This window comes from Aptenodytes forsteri, unplaced genomic scaffold (genome assembly GCF_000699145.1).
Source record: "Aptenodytes forsteri isolate BGI_AS27 unplaced genomic scaffold, ASM69914v1 Scaffold256, whole genome shotgun sequence".
Lineage (NCBI taxonomy): Eukaryota > Metazoa > Chordata > Aves > Sphenisciformes > Spheniscidae > Aptenodytes > Aptenodytes forsteri.
The window spans coordinates 2,114,987-2,136,249 of record NW_008795021.1 but is presented as its reverse complement, the minus strand read 5'-3'; the positions used below and the strand labels follow the sequence as shown (position 1 = coordinate 2,136,249).

The window sequence follows — 21,263 nt, the reverse complement described above, 5'->3', positions numbered from 1 at the left end:
CACCATCTTTTTCTTTAAAAACAGGTCAGATTGTATGAAAGTGTTAATAAAGTACTGTATTGCATCCTCCTCTTTGCTTGAGAATTGCTGTGTTTTATTACTGATAGTTTTTCTACTGCACTTTGGCAATGACTGAGCATGAAAGACCTTTGATACTGGTGCTGCCATTTATAAAGTCAGTATGTAGTAAGAGGCATTTACACTTAAAATAGGAAATAATTTCAGTATCTTAGATACCAATTTGTGCTAGCTATTGGTAGATACTGACATTTTAGTGGCAGTTGCTACAGTAGGATATGGTAGTTTTATTATTTCTTCATAATACATGCTTTTGTATTATGTTTATCTCTCCTTTTTCCCTTCTGAGGTAGATGTAAATGGCTTTAAGCCCTAAAAGTGCTTAACATTTTTCATGCATTGTATGGATGCCACTTTATTCATCTGCTTCTTGATGGGCCATTTAGTTTTGCAAGTGATGGCCTGAGGATAGGTGGTGGTGATCACTAAAATGTCACTATATACCCAGAGTTACCATGGTTATTTCAGTTCCCTGTATACAGCACTGTGGCTCGTTAGGTAGTGCCTGGGGTGAAGTAACTGTTGACAAATGCCAACATTTTAATTGTCATCACTGTATATATCCAAAATCCCTGGTCTTCAGAACCGCTCCCTAATTAATTATGGCGTGAGCAGGCTGATAAGCATAATTATGGTGTATGCTATGTCTCTACAACACAATGAACTACTGCATAAAGATACCTGAACTAAACATCCAGAGCTGGCTAGGTGCAGAAGTGTGGTGCTCTGCTCCATCTGATGGTTTCTTAGCAGGGCTAATTAGGGAGAGCCGTGCTAAATGTGGTATTTTTCTTCCTAGCCATATTAGACCTTTTTCTTGAGAAAAGATCAGGTGGCATTAAACCAGCTGAAAGTGATCAGATTTAATCCTATACTCATACCTAGTGCCGTTATTTACATATCTGAACACTTTGCAAGTGAAAGTTTGTTTGAATGTTTTGCAACTAGTTATATTATTGCGATTACTACTAATTGCTAACATTTTCTGGTATAGAAAACAGGAAAATTTGATTAGTCTGAAAATACCCTATTTCTAATAGCAGGTGCTTTTGTGACAAGTAATCTGTTCCCCTGTATACTTATGCAAATCGATTGCAGAAATGCCATTTGTTCTGACATAAAATATGCATTTCCCATGAGCCACATATTTGTTGATTGTGTTGGTACGCTTACCACCGCTGATTCCTCAGCTGGCTGATAAACGCATTCCCTGTGCTTTGCCATGGCTCACCCAGGAGCCTGAATGTGGAGGAGCTCTGCAAAGTCCTGGGTTTGCTCCCACCGCCGGGCAGAGGTGCGGTGAGCTCTGCTAGCCGATACACCAGTCCTTGTAGAGGTGTCCATCAGCGGAGCGGAGCTGCTCGGGGTCTGCGGCGGGAAACTGCAGCACTTCCTGCTACTGCAGCTTCAAAGATGGATTTTGTCCATCTTAACAGTTCTGACTGTACATCCTGTGGCATCTTCTGAACACAGAAATGGTCTTAAGGAGGAAGAGGGTGGATGGTTAATCCTTGAAGGATCAATACTAGCCAGGTCCAACATTTCTATGCTATAGCCTAGTGTGTTCAGCAAACCCTTGGCAGGAATAAATCTAGTGATGACAAATTTTACGGCTCCTGCTGTGGGTCTCTAATGGAGAAAAATATAAACACAGCAAAGTATGAAGTTCCAGAAACAGGCTAAAGCTGACTGGTTTATTCCAGTTTGCTGATGCATGATTTGCTCCTTCTCTGCATACTGAATCATTAGCTGATATTAGCAATGTTATCAAAGCAGGCTTTTGCAACCTCAAACCAAGAGAAAAATACATTCCCACATTAACTCAGGAGCAGTCGTTTTGGCTGTGCCAACACATAACTGTAGTCACTAGAGTTTTTGCAACCTTTTCCCTGCAGTGATTCACACAACTCTTACAAATGTGTCATTTAGTAGAGACAGTTGTATTAACTATCAGAGATCTGGTTTAATACTGTTTTGCTTCGTGCTCGAGATGGAAGATATATATTTATTTTCTAATGAAGTACCATACAAATACAACAATCCGTAGAGCTGCCAGCTGGGTTTCTGTGAACTGTTTGCTTCGCAGATTTATTCCAGATGGTCCCCCCTACAGCCATGTTAATTGGCTAAAAAGCTAATGTAATGTTCCTTCAACTTAATACCTGAGCTGCTGCCTGCGCTGGCACGTGTGGCTTTTGACATATTGCAGCTATTCACAGTTACACAGGGAGGTTAAAGAGGGAAGTGTAGATGAGGTGAGCAAACCTTTCCCTCCTTTTCAGAAAGGCCAGAGGAGCTGAGAAGTTTATTGTTCTGCAGTCAGTCAATTCCATTTATCTCCCCTAGCCTCGCCTTACAAGGGAGCAGAAAACATATCTCCTAATCACTGCATCCTAAATAGTCTCTCAGAAAAATACAACAGTGTGCGATAGCTCAAAGTAAATCATTGTTTAGGAAAGCAGTATTAGCTGAGAGCTTCTGAGCGTCAGCAGAGGTTAATGGACTCATCTGGACTGCAGAAACGCCTGAGCTCTGCTTCCAGAGCCGACGCAAACCTGCCCCGCTGCGTCATGCCGTACCCAGCCAGGGCTTCAGTTCTGGCATCTGCACAAGTACTACTGTGTTCCTAGGCATCTTCTACTTATCAGGGGGCCTGTCAAGGGAAACACGTTTAATATTTGAATTTTATGCTTAAAATGAAAGTCCTGCAGATAAGTTAAGTGCATGTTACATACAGCAGTGTTGGATTGTTACATCAGTAATTAATTTGGTTGGATTTTTGTCCAGAAATAATAAGCCTAACCAGGGGGAGAGCATCAGATAAAAATCCTTATACCTACAATTATAATTATGCTTTAGCCTCGCCTGTGCACAAAACTTCTGGCGCTGAAGTTGTAGCAGTGATATAGCCCAGACAGACAGTGGAATAAAACCTACTTCAACATCAAAAAAGCCACAAGCAGCTTAAGAATCCAACTAACACAGCAAGAAAATAATCTTTGGTGTATTGCTGATCTCGTACAAGTACGTTTGCTGGCACTTTATCAAATAATAAACACAAGGGAAGTAAAACTTAGGCTGGGAAGGCAAAATCAAATCTTTTGGGAAAGATAGCCAAGAAGGAATATATCTGGAACTGGAGGTCATTCACTCTCATGACCAAACTCTCTATATTTTCAGATCATTTTCAACTAAAGCGATGTGAATAACTGGTTCACTTCTGTTTGTTTGCTGTCAATTCAAGAAAATAAATAAAATATTTTGAGTTGACCCACAAAGATTTGGCAAACCAAAAAGTCCAAAAAAAGTCTTGGATCGGATTAAATGTTTCATTTGACCTGGCATAAAATGTTATTTGTGTATTTGAGCATTTTAGAACTATTGGCTTAAAAGTAAAATTGAGACTGTAGGAAAGAAATGTCATTTTTATTTGAAGTGACAAAGCATTCAATTTTTTCCATAATTTTCATTTTTAATCACGATGGAGAGATTGCAAAACTCGTGAATTTCTGCAGGACTGGTTTTGTCCAATCTGTTTTGGTTTTTCTCTGAAAAAGGCTGGGTAGAAAGTTGTACCCAGTTCTGTAGAATAAGGGCCTCTGAAAATGTACTCTAGGAACACATTCTTCAGGCAGAAATAGCTCCCAAAGACATAAAAGCAGACAGTGTGCAGTAGATGAGGCTAGCTTCTACATGTACTGTGGTCACTTATACGAATCCAAAAGGAGAGTCTAGTAAGTGCTTCTAGCAATTAAGATCTTCCTAAGATTTTTCTCTTCTAACATTTTCCCATAAAAGGAACGTAGAAAGAGGATGAACATTGATTAAAAAACATAGAGTATAACTGCCCCATAGCAGACAAGCACATATTTAATTTGTCTCTGCTCTAGGAGAGTGAATCCATCCACAGAGATGTAATCATACAAATCCGCTACAAAATTTTAAAGCTGGGCAGAGTGGATTTTAAAAAAGGGAGATGGATAGTGCTTAATTCAAAAAGTAGCATTTTTCAGTTTCGATTTACTCTCCCAGAACTTGAATCCTCTTGCGACACTTGGCTAAAAGACCACCAGACCTGAGCAGAGGACTGGATGGATGGCTCTATAGGACCAGCTAACAATGCATAAAAGGAGAAACTGGATGATCTTGAGAGATTTCAATTCTAGATACACTTCTAACAAAGAAGGTAGGGTATAGACCACATGTTAACTGCAGTTTTGTTAAGTCTTCTCCCAAGAGAAATAGATGAACTGATCCCTGAGCTAAAAAATCAGTGATTTTCAAGTTTGCTGCAGCTTGTCAAAACTCGGAATCAGTGTTTCTCAGGAAATACTCATTTTCAATGTTTTTTTTCATCCCAAATCAAAGCAAGACTTTGAAATTTCAAAATTTCTGCATAGAAATAGCTGAAAAATTACGTCTGTTAGACATACAAAACTGATGTTATCAAAGGCAGAATAAGAGAGGGAAATGTAATGTTGATAAGGTCAAAGCCTTCATGTTTTCAGTCTTGTTTGGACTCATATACACTAATATTATAACAAGGTGATAACATGAGCATAAAACAATTCAACCATGTCATAATAAAATACCTGTTAGCTTTGAAAGAAAATATTCTTACCTTATCAAAATAAATAATTTCATGTCTTTGCTGATTAAATTGATACTCTCCTATGATGTATACTGATTTCATCAAATCAGAGCTGACTATTGTTATAAAAATTTGGACCAGATCTCATTACAACTGCTTGAGAATCTTTGTGTGCAGAGTAGACTTCCCATTGGAAACGTAAGTGCTGGTTGCACTTTTCTGAAACTAAAAATTACCAGGAGCAAGTCTGACAGAAGGCAAAAATGTAAATGAAAAGGTGAGGTTATTTAAAAACATAACAGTAGATGTCCCCAAAGCTGTAATTCTTCTGTCAGAAGGCAGTGTTGGCACTACCAACCAACCAACCAAGCTCTAAAACAAATAAACACACACTGTAGCTATGGAGAGAGATGAAAGTAACAATAAAAATTATTTCATAACAAAGGAACATGGCACCACACATAAAACTGTAAAGGTTTCTATGAAAAATCTATTGTCAACAGTGCTGAGAATGATAAAATGCACTTCAAACACATCAGAGAATAAAGATGTCTCGATGCTGGCATAAGCCTATTATTGATACGTTTCTGGGCTTGATTACATTGTCAGTAATGTTTTGTCCTTTCTTTTCTTTTATTCTTCTGTAGTAAGCATAAATAACCTTTGTAAAAAGAATGAAAAATCACACATTAAATGGAATCATTTTTCTCTTGTAATTAAAAAATGCAATATATTATAGTTCTACTGGGAAAGCTTAAATAGGTTTGATGACTAAAGATGACTAAAACAGCATTATTGCATGTGATCTGCAATCAGGGCAAAGAAAAATCTCATAACTGAATCACTTAAAGAAGGTAGGATAACTATGAACAGTTACTTCAAGTGCTATAGCATTCAATAGCAAATGCAGTAGAAGGCAAGAGAGAGTTTCAGAGCCGCTGCCAGAGCATTTCCCAGGCAGGCAGAACTACCGACCAGGTACACTCCAACAAGAAATCTCCATTTACTGTGCAATGTTAAGATCACTGGAATTGCCACAAGTCAATGGCTGCTGGATGAAATACCATCCATGAAATTATTTTCCATTCCCTCTGAATGAACAGGGCATGTATAGAGAAATGAGTGGTATTGTGCAATGAAGAAAGATGGATGGAAATAGCAAACCCACAAGCAGTGTTAAATGTAACACAACTCATGACTTGCTACAATTTTAACATTAAAATGACTAACCGGTAGTAAGAAAGTCAGTGTTGATTTTTTAAATAGGTACATTGCACTCTTTTATATTCTTGTTATCTGTTCCTATATAAGAGTTGTCACGTAGCTTATCTTGTCCGTGACATTAAATGGCTATATGCAGAAAGTCAGGAGAGAAGATGCTAATACTGTGAACAATCGGTTTCTGATTCCCTTTGTTTCCCAACACAGGGAGGACTAGCATTCAAAGGTGGAGAAGGTATTCTTAAGAGGGAAAGGGCTGTCCATGTTATTCAGAAAAGAGCCTTTTAGCCAGCCATTCAAGGGGCCACTTTCTCTAGGAGAACACAGAATCTCTATGAAGATTTTGAGATTAAGAGTGGAAAATGGGGAGGATTAGATGTTAGTGATGGGGTGTCAGGATTCAGATTAATAGGGATATAATTCTTTGAGGAGGGGAAAGCACGTCTCCTTTTAGGCTAATCAACACATTGTGCTAAAGGACCAAACCAGCTGTCCTTGACCTCCTTTAAGGACAAACGAGCAACACTCCTTGCACAACAACTGCTCTTCCATGACATGTCTTCCTTCTTGTTTTACCAGTTTAAGTGATAACAAGGTAGCATGGGAAACCACTTCCAAGTCATAAGTGTAACATTTTCCATAGATGTAGATTTGTAATAGTTTATGCTAGACTCTGCAGTATTGAATTTTACTGGCTTCACGCCAGAGTTTGATAAAGATCCAAACTTGTTATATGGAGAGCAAGTGCTACCTCCTTAAAACAGGCAACAAACAGTTTAGATTGCAACAGTAAAAATGGAGAGATATCAAACTCTCTATCAGAAATTCAGACCTGACCCTTGTTAGGGAAATATTGATTTGCCAAATGGAAATGCAGAACATGTCTCCAGAGGAAAGCCAAAGTACATGGTTATAAATAATATGTAAGGAAAAAGTCTACAAAACACTAAATTACAAAAGGAAAAGAATGCTGAAAAAGGCAGAACATCAGTGATATGAAAGCTGTTTGGAAACCTAGGGAACACCCACCATCTGAGTAACATACAGAAACCATAATCCACTCAGTCACTTTGCACAGATGTGACAAAGCATACAAAGACATAGCTTGCTACAGTCAAAATGCGAATTTTCCTCAAGTGAGAGAAGAAATCTGTTCACAAGATTCAGTATAAAAACTGTGAAGTCAAGCAAATAGGTATCAAAATACAGACAAAAATATCTGTAAGGATCCAGAGCAGACATACTTATAATACAAAAATCCAAAGAGAATTTAAAGCGTGGGTGATAGTAAATACACAGACACACACTGAAACTAAGTCCAGTCCTGAGGACCGTGAACTGTGCGTGAGCTACAAAGATGAATTAGCAAAATAAATACTGGTCATTTTGAACTTATAGGCTTCCACGGAGTGCCTAAGGAAAGGGTGTATGTCACGGACAGGATAACAACTTTGGTATCAAATCTGAACCAGACAGGAATTGGCTGATTGCACCATATGAAGATATGATCACAGGAAATGAATGTCTCACAAAGATATATATATGTTTTTGAGAGGATGTGGAAGGGGTTTGTTCTTTTCTTTTTCCAGGAGACCAAAATTCCATAAGCCTTGAAAAAAGATAATAGGAAAAGCTGCAAAACATTCAGCAAATGGCATCATTTGTAAAACACAAGACTTGGTATACTGGCTCACAAAGTCTAGTTATTGGACTGAAAAGAGGGGACCAAGTCAACGTTTTTACTCAACCTAAGGAATTGAATAAAAATATCGTAACCAAAGACTTGTTCAAGTAACAGAAATATTTGGTGAGATGACAGAAGTTAATATCTTCAAGAAACTGAATGCATAAGAGGGATTTTGGCAGTTTGGGTAAAGTGCCTTCCAAGTCCAGTTTGCCAAAATTTACCAATTGTCAAAAAACGCTTTTTTAAAATTGCTTTCTGAACATGTTTAGTTCTGGAAATATTTCAGTGTATATCATCCCAGATGCCCATAGGTCTCCCAGTGGTCAAAACATGCATTGATGTACTCCTAGGGAAGCTCTGTTAATGAGCTTTGTGAACTGGGAAACTGCAAGAAGAAATCACTTAAAAAAAGAACACAGCAAATATCATTAGCAGAGTCTCTAGGGTTTAACAACACCAAACATGCTAAGGCCAAAGAATAAAAGAATAACTATCCTGTCCCACTCTGCTGTACAGCATGTCAAATGTTATCAGTTAATTCACATACGTGTGTTCAGCCGTAACAATTAGCCTAAACCCCTTGCATCAATACAAAATTAACATGGATGCCAGAGCATAAAAGGATTCAGAGTCTGTACTGGCTCTGGCACCCATTCCGCATTTCTTCTGGATGCAGCAAAAGATACCAAATTCTTCACAAACATTTCAAAAGGAAGATCTGGGAGCTGTATTGCTACAGAGACATGTGCTTGAACGTCTGCCTGTAACACGTGACATCAGAAACATGACTACAGCAGAAAAAAATGCGTGAAGAAATCACAAAGGAAATGCAAAGGCCTGGGTACAGCTGTACAGAGCTTCATTGTTTTCAGTATGTGGATAATTTTAAAACCAAAATGAGACCATTTACTGCTGATATCTCACCACAGAGAAAGAAAATGTGAACAAGCACAAAGCAGGATACAAAAATATTTGGAAAGTAGAAAATTACTCTATAGTGTGAGTTTTATGGCTATCGGCTTCTTTCAGGAATTCTTTCAGAAGTGTAGTTGTACCTGACACATGAACAAATGATCTGGCGCAAAGCAGTGAGTGTATATGGGAGGGACTGGAAAGAGCCATGTTTAAGGTTGATGCTCTGCCTAGGGAAGAGTAGGACAGACATGATGGGCGGTAAGGTCAACATTTCCCATTGCCATTTTCCCAATTTGAAAAAGGGTTTTCAGTGATCACCAGGGTCTTCCTAGAAGAACTACAGCCACCAAAAGCCAAAAGGAGTTTTGGGATGTGTTTGCCCACACGTGTACTGACACGGTAATCGCAGTAACCGTGATGGCCAGCGGCCGGGAGCACAGCTGCCCAGCGCACCTGTGTGGCACTCATTCCTGTGGCACCAGCAGATCCTCAGCGGCCGGTCCGTGGTTGTAGTGTAAAGTGGGTCTGCTGATCTGGGGATGCAGAAGAGTGTCTGTCCTTCCTTCATGGGTGCTGAGGAAGATTAACGCAGTTTCAGTACTAGGAATCGTGTATTGGGTCTGATATGGTAAATACTTGTATTTATGAGAGATGATGAAAAACATAATTAAATGGCAGCTACCTAACTCTGGTGCGTGCTTTTACTGTCTGATTCAAAACTGGATTTACCTGACATAAAAATTTGGGGCTTTTTTCTGTTGTAAGTCAATAAAGAAAAATGACTGATAGGTGCCATTTCAAGTACTAAACACAAAAAGCTAAAAAAGAGTTGGATAACAGAAGTCCTACATAACATGTGGCTAATTAAAACTAAGCATATCACTGGGATTTTAATATTATATCAATAGACTTGTAGCTATAAATTAGATTAAAAGGCACAGAACTGATTTCTCAATGATCCTCTATTAACGTAGAATCAACATGGGAAATCTTAATCATAATTTGGAAAAGCAAGTGTACTAAAAGTATCACATTCATTATAAAACTACATAACATGTGGCTAATTAAAACTAAGCATATCACTGGGATTTTAATATTATATCAATAGACTTGTAGCTATAAATTAGATTAAAAGGCACAGAACTGATTTCTCAATGATCCTCTATTAACGTAGAATCAACATGGGAAATCTTAATCATAATTTGGAAAAGCAAGTGTACTAAAAGTATCACATTCATTATAAAACTATAAATGACAAAAAGGGGCTTAAATTTCATTTCATGCTCATTGTGTATTGCACTGGGAGCTGAACTGAAGGCTCTGGTTGTGATTTATATGCCACTAATAGGATCTATTCTGGGTTATGTTTTCAGATTTATGGCCGCCTCTCCCACTGTTAAACTGCAGTTGGAGAGAATTAAAACATTAGTTCCTTAAGTGTACATATGCACGTGTAGATATACTTGTTAGCTGTTCAGATCAAAGATCTCCCCTTCTAATGCTGAATCAGGAATAATACAAATGTGTATTCAAATTATACTATTATTTTGAACAATAAAGTATGCACATATTCATATCTCCTGATTTTAATCTGGAAACTGCCCAGTATAACAGAATTGTCCCCAGTCCTCCACCAGCTTCTGCATCACAATTATTTAAAGCTCAAACCTCCCTCAGGTTTCTCTGAGACAGACTAGTGTGGCGCTTCCCCTCACATCCCGATAGTATCTGTTTAAAGGGTAGAGCCCAACTCTGGTGCTCGGTGCTTTGAATCAGTAGAGGGTTTTTTTGCTTGAGAGAGGGATGCAGAAGCTGAGGTGTTATGTTCTTGCTTTAATTGAATGAGAAAACAATCTCATCCTCTTTGACGATGAATAATAAAGCGTTGCTATTTGAATAGTATCAGCTATTCATCATGTGTCACCATAAAGAGATTTTAGCAGCTGGTGACATTCTTAAACCAGTCAGCCATAAATTAAAAGATGAGAACGTGTTTGTTCTCCCTCTTTTCCAGCTGATTTGGAAACACTGGACTTCCCTGTTTATGAGTTTTTAGGGAAGAGGGGGCACTTCCCGAGCTCTATTAGATGACATCGCTCCTCCTATTCCTGCTGTTGTGCTAGTGTAGTGAGTCTGTGCTGATTTACACCAGATGAGCATCTGCAGTGCAGCTACACTGCAGAGATGTTGTCTTCAGTAAAGAAACACTTGTGGCCTTATTAAAGCTTATTTAAAGGGATTAATTTGATTAGTTCTAGTCCATTTCCCGGGCTTCTGACAATGTCACTTGTAGATCCAGTTCTCCTATGAGCTCAAGGCAGGCAGCTCCTTACATCAATCTGCAGCTCTGCTGTCCTTCTTCACTAGCTTTTAGAATACTTAACAACACAATTTCCATACAAGAAATATAATTACAATAACAGTAGAGCCATTGTCTTGTGGGCGGATTTCTTATATCCAAACCTCAGCTCATTTACACATTGCAAAATAACCAGGAGCATCCTAGAATAACAGCACAGACTGCTCAACTTTGGTCATTTTCTCATCTCAAAAATGGTTCTAATTCCCAGAAACGACGGTCTACAACCAAGGCACCTGATTTCAGCAGCAGCAAATTATTTTAAGTTTTAATAAGCAGTTGTGTTAATGAACAAGAAAGCTGTGATAAAAAGTTTTTTGCTGTTATAAAGATGTTATGCTTAGGGAAATCCTTATCATTAAAAACTACCTGAGAAGCATATTAATGCAGACAATTTCAGCAAATCATCACTTGTATCCTAATTAGATAGGGGGAAAAAAAGAAAAAAACCGTGCTCATCGTAGCTGGACTGTACAAAGTATGCTTGATTTAATTAATTATCAACCCTGTTCATTAGAGTCCTCCAGAACTGTCTGTTAATAGAAACCTTGCTCTGGATGACCTCTTATTTTCCTTTCCTGCCAGTTGTGTCACTCCCGTTGTTCCAGTGGCAGAGCAACCAAGGCCCATGCAGATGTAAAAAACTTCAGGAGCACCTGTGCTCCTTATGCCAAAAACAACTGAATCTTTTAAGCCCATGTGTTTTAGCCTTGCTTTTCCTGCATATGCATAGTTCCCTGTGACAACTGGAGCTGCGTATGCAGAAACATTTCAGAACGACATCAGTCTGGATGAACTGTGCTTTGAGAAGGAAGAAAGACTTTCCACTGTCTGAAGCACCAATGCACCTTCCATAGCAGTTACTGTGGGGGGCTAACTGTGAGCTTAAATATCAAAAAAAGTTACAGATCGTGGTAACTGTGGTGCAAGGCCAGATGCAGCTGTGATTGGAAAAGGTCGACAAGATAGGGGAAAAGGAAGAAATGGCAAAGGCCAGGGCATCCCTGCTCTACCTAGGAAGGGAAGGGTTAGGTTTCCAGTAAATCTAAACTTGCTCATCAGTTCAAATACAGCCTTGCTGAATTTTGAAGGAGGAGAGATTTATCAACAGTGCAGGATTTTCCCATTCTGATGTAAATGTTGTTATTAATATCAATAAGTAATCCAAAATTAATGAGGTTCCATCATATTATACGTAGGACAGAGATACTTGGAATGCATCATTTCTACAGCAAGCCTACAAACAATATGAGGTGTAATGATTTATTCCGTCACATGCCTTTCCGATTATGTTCTGATTTTCTGTTTCAATTGCTAAGGAACTAAAACCAAATTATTTAAAAGCCTAGATTTATGCTTAATTTTGCAATAAGCCATTCCAAATGAAATTAAAAAAAAAAAAAAACAACTCATCTTGTCTGGGATGCATCCTTCCAATTTTTGTCCGTGGAAAACCAAGAACCTTGTGACTGTGCAGCTGCCATAGGAAAAAATAATGTCATTCCCTGGCCTGCATTAACCTTGACAGAGATTTGACTTTACATTGTGACTGAGTGCACTGATTACTAAAACATTACTTTTTTCACAGTGGTGTGGGATTCTTTGTTTCTTTCTGGTTTCAGCCGAGACCAATCTAAAATACAACAAAACTGTCACATAAACTACTATGAAGAGCTTCTGTTTCAATGCATTCACATTTTCTAGGAAAATCCTTTTCCTTTAGACTTTATTCATGATGATATGTGTTCCCTTCAAAATCAGTTGTTCTTTGAGGAAGTAGGAGTGACCAGGATATAAGGATCATTTTGAAACATTACTACTTCAGAAAGTGCAAAAATAAGTGTGAAACCCCATCTCCACTTTGTTCAATGGCTTTTCTGTTATTAAAGCTTATACTGTATTTTAAAACCTCCAGAAATTTGGTATGTGTGGAAGAAAATCATATACAGTATTTTTAAAATCAGCAGTTCTTTTAGCATTCCAGTGCACAGAGCCGTATTTACTGTATTTGAGCTCACTTACTATAACTACAGTGGCTGTTGTTAAAATTTACTTAAGTAGCAGAAACTTCAGTAAATTTTGAGAGAATATCACCAGGCATAAATTCATAATGTTGCAAGAAATGGTAACTATTTTTCTCAAGAATGAACAAAAATATTTCACATTGTTTCTCCAAGAAAAATCTTATACTCTTACCCCACCCTCAAAAAAAACCCCAAAATTTGAGAAAACATCCTTTTGCTCTTTTTCTCTCTCAGAATAGATATATCTCCATGAAGTTTCTCTTTGTAGTACATGTGTATGCGTTTGTGTGTGAGAGACAAATAGGATTTCTGCCTCTGACACACGAGGACACCATGTAGTACAAGAGACTCTCAAACACGTGCTTTCAGCTCACAATGACTTCTTCCATCTTGGTATAACTGAGCAAGCATAGCAAATAGTAATTGCTAATGGTAGTGCAGATGATGAATACAAAACTGCATAGCGCTAATAGGAACCAGAATAGTAAACTATCAAAAAAAATCACCTCTTTTCAACTTCTACCATCAGTTTTGTGATACTAATTTAACTGTATTGAAGCTGTAGACCAGTCATTCCGGAATCATCAAGTACTTTCTGTTCTTGCCAGTTCTCCATCGGAGGTCCTACTGGCGTCTAGAGTATGATAGAGGACATGCTCGGGCGTGTGTGGATCAGCTCCTGTAAGATGCCTGTGACAATTTCAGCGTACTTACAAAGCAGGAGGTGTTTCTCATGCATCTGTACACACAGTCTGTTCTCCAGGGAAACAACAAACTTTAGTCAAATGGAATGTGATTAGATTTTAACAAAGAAAAGATTTTATTGGAAGCAAAGGATGTTTCATCCTTCGCTGGCCTCCTCTCCTTCAGTATCTCTTACTCCTGCCCCAAAGAAGAAACTTCATCAGGAGAATCAGATGTCAAATGGCCTGGACGCCTGCCATCAACCTCCATAAATTCAGAGACATCATCTAACAATGTGTAAACCAGATTTGACAATCATGATTTAACCCAGATTTAAAAATTCATGATTTACCTACCACTATAAAAGCGATAGTTAAAAAACTAAAATACATAATCTTCCTTTTTTCCAGTTGGCTTCTTGTCTATTTTATTCTTGGCCTACACAGAATTTCCTACAAGGAAATGTACCACATAGTAGCCAACTATTAAGAATTATTGTTACTATATGAAGAACTTTTTCCATTTTGCACATAATCCTTTCTAAAGTTGTGCAATAACTCTGTCCTGGAATCAAGCTGAAGTTTCTTGTAGTAGAATGAATATTAGGAAAACCTTAAACAGTCACACTCATTTTTCCATGTGTTCTTTTCTAACAAAAAATATGACATTTTCTTTAGCTATGTTTTAGTGAAGGGATCTCATTCTGCTTTTGTGATTTAGGCATTCAATACAGGATTTACAAAACTGGAAACGAAGACACTGAAGAAGGTTCTAAAACCTCTTTCAATGTGATGTAGTTATACAAGCTGACATGTTTTAGGAAGGAATACTATGTTTTCAAATTGTTCTATGACAGCAAAAGCAAATTAAATTCACAATGTTTCAATGTACTGTCAGTGATCATAAGCTAGTAAAGCATCATTACATGACAAATATTAATAATGCCATTTGTTCAGGTAAATTAATGCCCGAGTTGACATACGTGGTATTTACAGCCTTATTGGCTTCCAGAGTTGTAGGGTCTCACAGTCTAAAAACATGCAAACTGTTTATTGGGAAAAAGTCAATATTGGATCAACCCTACCCTTGCAAATATTCCTCTAATTCATTTGCAGTGTTTTCTTACCAGTACCACACTAGACCTCATCCTGTAGAAGAAAACAAATTAATTGGCTGACAAGGAACAGCTTTCTCCTGGACATGGAAATACGTTCAGCTGCCAAATAAAATACAACTTTCATCCTCTTCTTCTTGATGAACTGCTTAAGAAGTTCCTTCAAGTACTTTTCTCCTTCTTTTGGTTAACACACAGATTTTTATTTTATCATTTCAAAACCCATAACTTTAAGGTGGCATTCCAGAAGAGAATCTAAATTAAGTTTATAATTTCATACCAGTGCGTATGTACTATATCACTGCATATTACAGGCATTCAGATTTCCTTAAGGTATGGAGCTGAATTGTGCTCCAAGCTCTATTGCTGCAACTCTGCTGACCTCACTGTTGTAGTGAAAAATACAAGTTGCATAAATAAAAGTTGACGCTATTGAAATGGACAATGTTAAAGAAGGTTCCAATGTGAAAGAAAAGCAAGCCAGACAAACAAGGCGAGATTTTTAAATGCTTTCATTCACAAGTTGTCCAGGGAAAGTTATACCTAGTATGGCCATTCATTTACTGTCTTACAAACAATTGCATACCCATTGTATGTAATTACACTTGCATGTATCTTAACCTACTTCTAGGAACAAATTGATTTCCTAAATGCTTCTGCATCATCTTAATCACTTCACCTGTATATTGCTACAATGAGAATATATCTACCAAAACATTCCACCTGCAAACTAAGAACTAATTTTATGGATGTGGATGTATAACATATATTCCTCACTAGCTGTCTAAATTACCTGTGGTCTGATCCACAATATCCAAAGTCACTGTCTATTTTGCTTTGGTATTTTTTGAGTGTGATTCAGTCCTTCAGTGTTTCATAGTTAGTAGCCAATCTTAGCAGATATTTAATGTTATTCAGGTTAGATTTGGACCCTTCACTGGGAAGCTCTAGGGACTGTGTTTTGTGTGTAGATGTGCAACCATCTTGGGGAACAGGGTCCCAAGTTTGGCTTGGGATCTTCAGGAGCTCAAGGTATACTGGTAGACACACACAGTGGTCATAAGTTTCCTGATGCTTCAGTGTTGGTTATCTGTAACAGGCATTTTTCTTATTTTCCATTTCTAGGAATTTGTCATGATTGTTGTCTTTGGTTTGGAATTTATTATTCGTATCTGGTCCGCTGGATGCTGTTGTCGATACCGAGGATGGCAAGGAAGACTGCGCTTTGCAAGGAAACCATTCTGTGTAATAGGTGAGTGTCCCAGCTCTAGTTTATTTTAAGATAAAAATACCCCCCCCCTTCTGTTTTGCTTCTGAATGAAAACTAATGGAATCAGACTCTGTTTACAGTAACCAGATGTAAATCCAGAATAGCTGTGTGTCACCTGTCATCTGCCCAAGGCTTTTCTAGATATAAAATCACGAAGTCCCTAAATACCAGTCAACCCATGTTTCTTAACGTTCCTCCAAAGACATCTTCCTATGCATGTCATTCAGCTGGCATGTATATTGAAAGAATGAGGGACTGAGAGCTAATCTCCTTGAAAATCATGGGAGCTGTATGCATTTAATGGGCATGAATATTAGATATCTTATGTAAACATGCATACATACCATGAACATACGGTATTCGCCTTATTTAACCTCTGTGATCAGACATGTGTACACTGCAATAAGTTTGAAAACCTACCTAGAAATGTCTTCTGTCAACATTGCTGCTTCCTGCGTTGCTGCTCTCTGCATGACAGTCCAGGTATCTGCTCTGCCAGTGACTCTGGCATAGGATATAGCATACTTCTACAACTATTTCAAGAGACTCTTCCTCCCCTTCTTTGATCTAGAAATTCTCTCTGAGAATGGTGAATAGGCCCACAACCAGTCAAAACCCTATTTTTAAAAAGAACCTGCAGGAAAACAGTTTCCCAATAAAGGCTGAAATCAAGCACGGCTAACCAAATTAATCTGATAATTTCTTATTTTTCTAATGGTTTGGAGCAAAGGCTTTTTACAGGACATCTGTGGAACTTCAGGATATCAATGTCCCAACGTCTTTCTCAACCTCCTTCCTCTCTCCAGCCTTTAATTTCATCTGCTTGTATCTTAAATTAACTTATAGACCGATTGAGGCAGGAAACACATTCTCCCATGCATCTATACAGCAGCTATAACACAGAGTCACATGCTTACAGCAGTTACACACACAGGTCTCAGTGCAAACAGTGAATAATAATATTGTCATGTAGATGAATGCAATCCTGGTCTAAAAAGGAGTTATGCATTTTCACGTGGCACAGCAGCCCGGTGCACTGGTTAGGGCTAATGTGTAAAGCAAGCTTTTGCCTTCTGCCTCATTCCCTGGTAAATCCACACCTTCTCCCACTGAGGAATTCCTGCAATGGAGAAAGGGGCTTTAGCAAGAAGTGCATGGGTAGGTGGAAAGGCATCGCAGACTGACTCCCCCTCAGAAAGAATCAACCCATCTACACTATTGTATGACACTGTGGGAGAGAAGGACATATCGGGATTGGCCGTTGTTTTGTTCAGGCAGCAGGGGAGGTGGGTAGGTACCTTACCCCACCCCGTCCAGCGCCAGCTCACACACTTGCCCCGAGGTTCCCACGTCTGGCCAAAAGGAAAGTGGAAAGAAAATTCAAAAATCTTCCCAGCCTTTACCAGCCACCTGTCAAGGGAAAGCTAGGAATTCAGACATTCACTCTCCCTGGCATCAACCCGGCTCTCTCCTTAACCAGACTTACCATTATTCCAAGATTTTGTGGTGCACCTGAAACTTTTCAGTAGCCGGGTTTTGTCAGCACACAATCATAAGAAAGCACCAGACTTAATTTAGTAAAATTAACCTACCTCAGCCATTTAGAACTTACTAGAAACATATACATCTTAAAAGAATTTGAACTTAGTAGAAGCATTTGACATCCCAGAGTGGTTTGCTGCTCTCCCAAATGCTGTTGTGTGGGGACACTAGCAGTTTGTTCGATTCAGCTTTCGTTTCTCCTCCCTTTCCTGTTTCCATTCAACTGGTGAGTTTTCTGCCAGTGATTAACTTCCGTCTGAGGTGTTAATTCCCAGCAAAAGTGAATGGAGGGATTCTTCCTTGTTCAAAACTCTGCATGTTATCATGGGTTGACTGACGTGGATTTTCCCCCTTTCCTTTAAACAGCTCATAGCTACCCTCCTACTGTTTCTGAAATAGTTCAGGCAGGTCTCCTGGCACGGGCCTCAGTGAGTGTTGGGGTTTACTTCATTTGATTGTGAGTTTTCCTCCTTTCTCTGGAGTTCACTTGCTTTTCTTGTTGCACCTATGTTCATGTAGGCAATCTCTAGCCTTAAAAGCATCTTCTCTGTCGCCCTTGCTAGCACTTGCTAGCAGAAATAATTAGTAGCCAACAGTCTTTTGCTTGTGGATTTCTTCCTGTGCTGGTTCACTGGATGAAAAGGGAACTTTGTTCTGCAAAACACTGTACAGCTACTAGCACAGCTTCTGGAAACTAAGCCAGTAGCTTGAATTTCTTGCCATTAATTATTCTGTGTCTCTCTTCTTCCGCTGACTGATTTTTGTCCATTTCTGGACTTTGGCATCCCTGAAGGGAGTTTCTGATGTTCAGCATCTCTCCAGATTTGATCTTTTGAGGAACGACCTTTAGCAAGTCATCTTGCAGCTCTTGCTACATAAAGTAACTACTTGCCTGACACTTTGGCTTTGCGGTCATAGCAAAGTGTGCCCTAGCAGCAAAGGCCAACAGGCTGTATTAGCTAGAGCACCAGTAGATGAAGACACATTATTATCTCCCTTTACTCAGCACTCATTAGACCACATCTAAGATACTGCACCCCATTTGCCCCCTCCAACACCATACATGAAAGACGTCAATAAACTGGAGTGAATTCAGTGGAGGCCACCAAGATGATCAATGCTGGAGCATTTGCCCTGTGAGGAGAGGCTGAGGGACCTGGGCTTGTTCAGCCTGGAGAAAGGATGGCTTCAGGGGGAACTCAGTGAACTCAGTGCTAAGGTCTCCTTAAAAGCACATGGCCAGTTTCAGCCTATTACTTTTCATGTGTTTGTTTAATTATTTATTTACTCATCCATTCAGTTATTCCTTCTACTTATTGTTACAGTGGAACAGCAATATTTTAGAAGACTTAGTCTGTTTACTATTAATTAAATTTGCTATTTATCTCCAGCAGATCTGTTCTCTGATTATTTTTGTGATCAGACACAAATCACATAGGGGAATGGCCTAAGAGCTAGAAATAATAAATTTGAGGATTGCCTCAAGGGTCACATTCAGACAGCCTTTATTTTTTTCCATTAATAACCTAACAACCAGAAAAATTTTATTCAGGGCCAAAGCTCTGTGCTTACGTTAGTGTGCCTACAATGTCACTACCCTGACAAATTAGTTCGTCAAGCATCGCTGTGTGCTACCAGGTTAGTAATGATATCTATCAAATTATTTAACAGTTTTGTACCTTTGTTTATTTCTGTGAAAATGGGAATAGTAGTGTAGTATTAAACCTTGATTTGTATTTTGTTCCTTGTCAGGAGTTACCTGCCATCCCTTATATTCTCTGATTGTATATGAGCTTGTGTACGTAATGTAAAGGGCATACCAACGTACCCTCCCAGGCACTTAATGTACTTAAAGATGTACTTACTTCTGCAAATCCTAAATTTCCTGGCCATATCAGTCTGAAGCTTGGCTGTTAGCACTGCAGAGCAATGTTGCTGTGTTATGCTATGCAGAAGAGTAGCAATCCAGGCACCGCATCTCCTAACTGCTGCCTCCCGGGGCCAGGAATGCCGATGCCAGGGAAGAACTCTGTGTCTACCTGTGCCTTAGGAGGAACCATGCTCCCTGAAGATCCCCGAAATAAAAAAGGAGGTCTGCTGATTGGGAAGAAAGTATGGCATCCCCTCCCTGTAAAGCCATCAGGGACACTGAAATAAATGAAGAGTCCGTTGTCCTTTCTCTGGCAATGGGCCTCCTAGATGGTTGCATGTGACCTGACAAAATTAAACTTCTGGCCACTGTCCTGTGCGTATAAGAGGTTTTACCATCACAATGAAATCTCAGTCTGTGAGATTTCTCCTGTGCAGTGGCACATTATAAAAATAATGAGGGATAATAACTAACAAGCTGAGGATCAGAACAGTAAGATCCTGCCAGTCTCACCTGCATGTCTGAAGTCTGCTAGGCTTTCAGAGGAGCTTCTTTCTTTCCACTGACTCTGTAGGAGACTTTGGGACTCCTATGTGAGGAAGCCCCGCAAGGGCAAGTGAAGAGCACACAAGCACACTTCCCTTCGAACGCTGGAAGCAGTGAATTTTAGTGCCTAAACTTTATATGACTTCTAGATTTAAATTTGGCGTCTGAAACTCCTATTTCAGAATTTTTTCACCTTAAATTTGAGCCCACTTCTAGTAATATAACATTTCTCCAGGGCAACTAGACTTCCTGGTGGTCCAGCCCAGTGAAAGATTTCATGTATTTCAGTTAGTCCATTAGCAGTTTCCCCACAGCTGCTTCTATTTTACCTCTAGTCAAGCTACAGCATGATGGAAATGTCACAAGTTCAAATTCTGTTGAGGCTGCAGAATGAACAAATTTCCAACAGGAAGCTTAAGTCCATTATCTGTAATCAGGCTCTTGAACTTCATGGCTGGCAAACCTCGTTTCAGAGCATTAAGTGATAGCAGCGGCAGTTGCATATTACTGGATCTATTTTTCATTAATTAAAGTGGTAATGAACCATCATATGGCACTTTTGTCAAACCTTTATAAACAAATCCATATCTAGTGTGTTACAAGATCTGCTGAACCTTTAATTTGAATTAACTCATTATATTTATGTAATGATAGGTTGTGTGTCTGTCACCTTGGTATTTAGACACATTTTATAGTTTAAATACAGACAGATAGTAAATCTGCTGCTCATGATAAACAATATAAACAGCCCCTTTCCAGTATAATTTGAACTCTAAATAACCCAGCGATGATCTGTAATTAAGTATATACTTGACCAAGGAGACACATCTCGCATCATATCTCATTATAAATCCCAGCAAAATCAAGTTCCAGCAGGAGCAAATTCCACGTTAGGGGGTCTCCTGCCAGCCTGACTTGAACTCATCTCAGGAACACGCTGCCCACTTCACTCCAGAAAATACTCTGATAGTAGTAGTAGTAGTAGTAGTATGAAGACTGGAAATTGAAATTTCCTTAGATAATTTCAGCAGCCATAATTATGTGCAATGAACAGAGGTGCTCTTTAGGCTAGATCGGTCCCAAATTGTGTAGGTTTTTAAAACTAAGATTTAGTGGCATATCTTCATGTTTGACAGTCCTGGCAGTACAGTTTTTAGAAATGCATAGGAAAAATAATGTCTTCTGAATATCATCTGTGGGCCTTATTCTTTCACATTTACTTTTGCTGACTACTGTCCTCACTGCTGAGCAAGGTACCATTTGCTATGAGTAAAGACATCAGGCTCTGGTCTTCCCTTTCTAGAAGTTGTATGTCTGCTATTCAAAAGACATCTGCTAGTTTTGTACAATGCAGTTCATGTT

General features: G+C 38.9%; 1 protein-coding gene across 1 annotated transcript in view; it reads left to right on the top strand.

The window, feature by feature from the left end:
- KCNQ5 (potassium voltage-gated channel subfamily Q member 5) overlaps nucleotides 1-21,263 on the top strand; it is a 192,181-nt gene that overhangs the window by 98,736 nt on the left and 72,182 nt on the right. Inside the window, exon 3 of the mRNA XM_019471122.1 lies at nucleotides 15,799-15,925. Coding sequence (XP_019326667.1) covers nucleotides 15,799-15,925 — 127 coding nt within the window. The remainder of the gene's footprint in view (nucleotides 1-15,798; nucleotides 15,926-21,263) is intronic.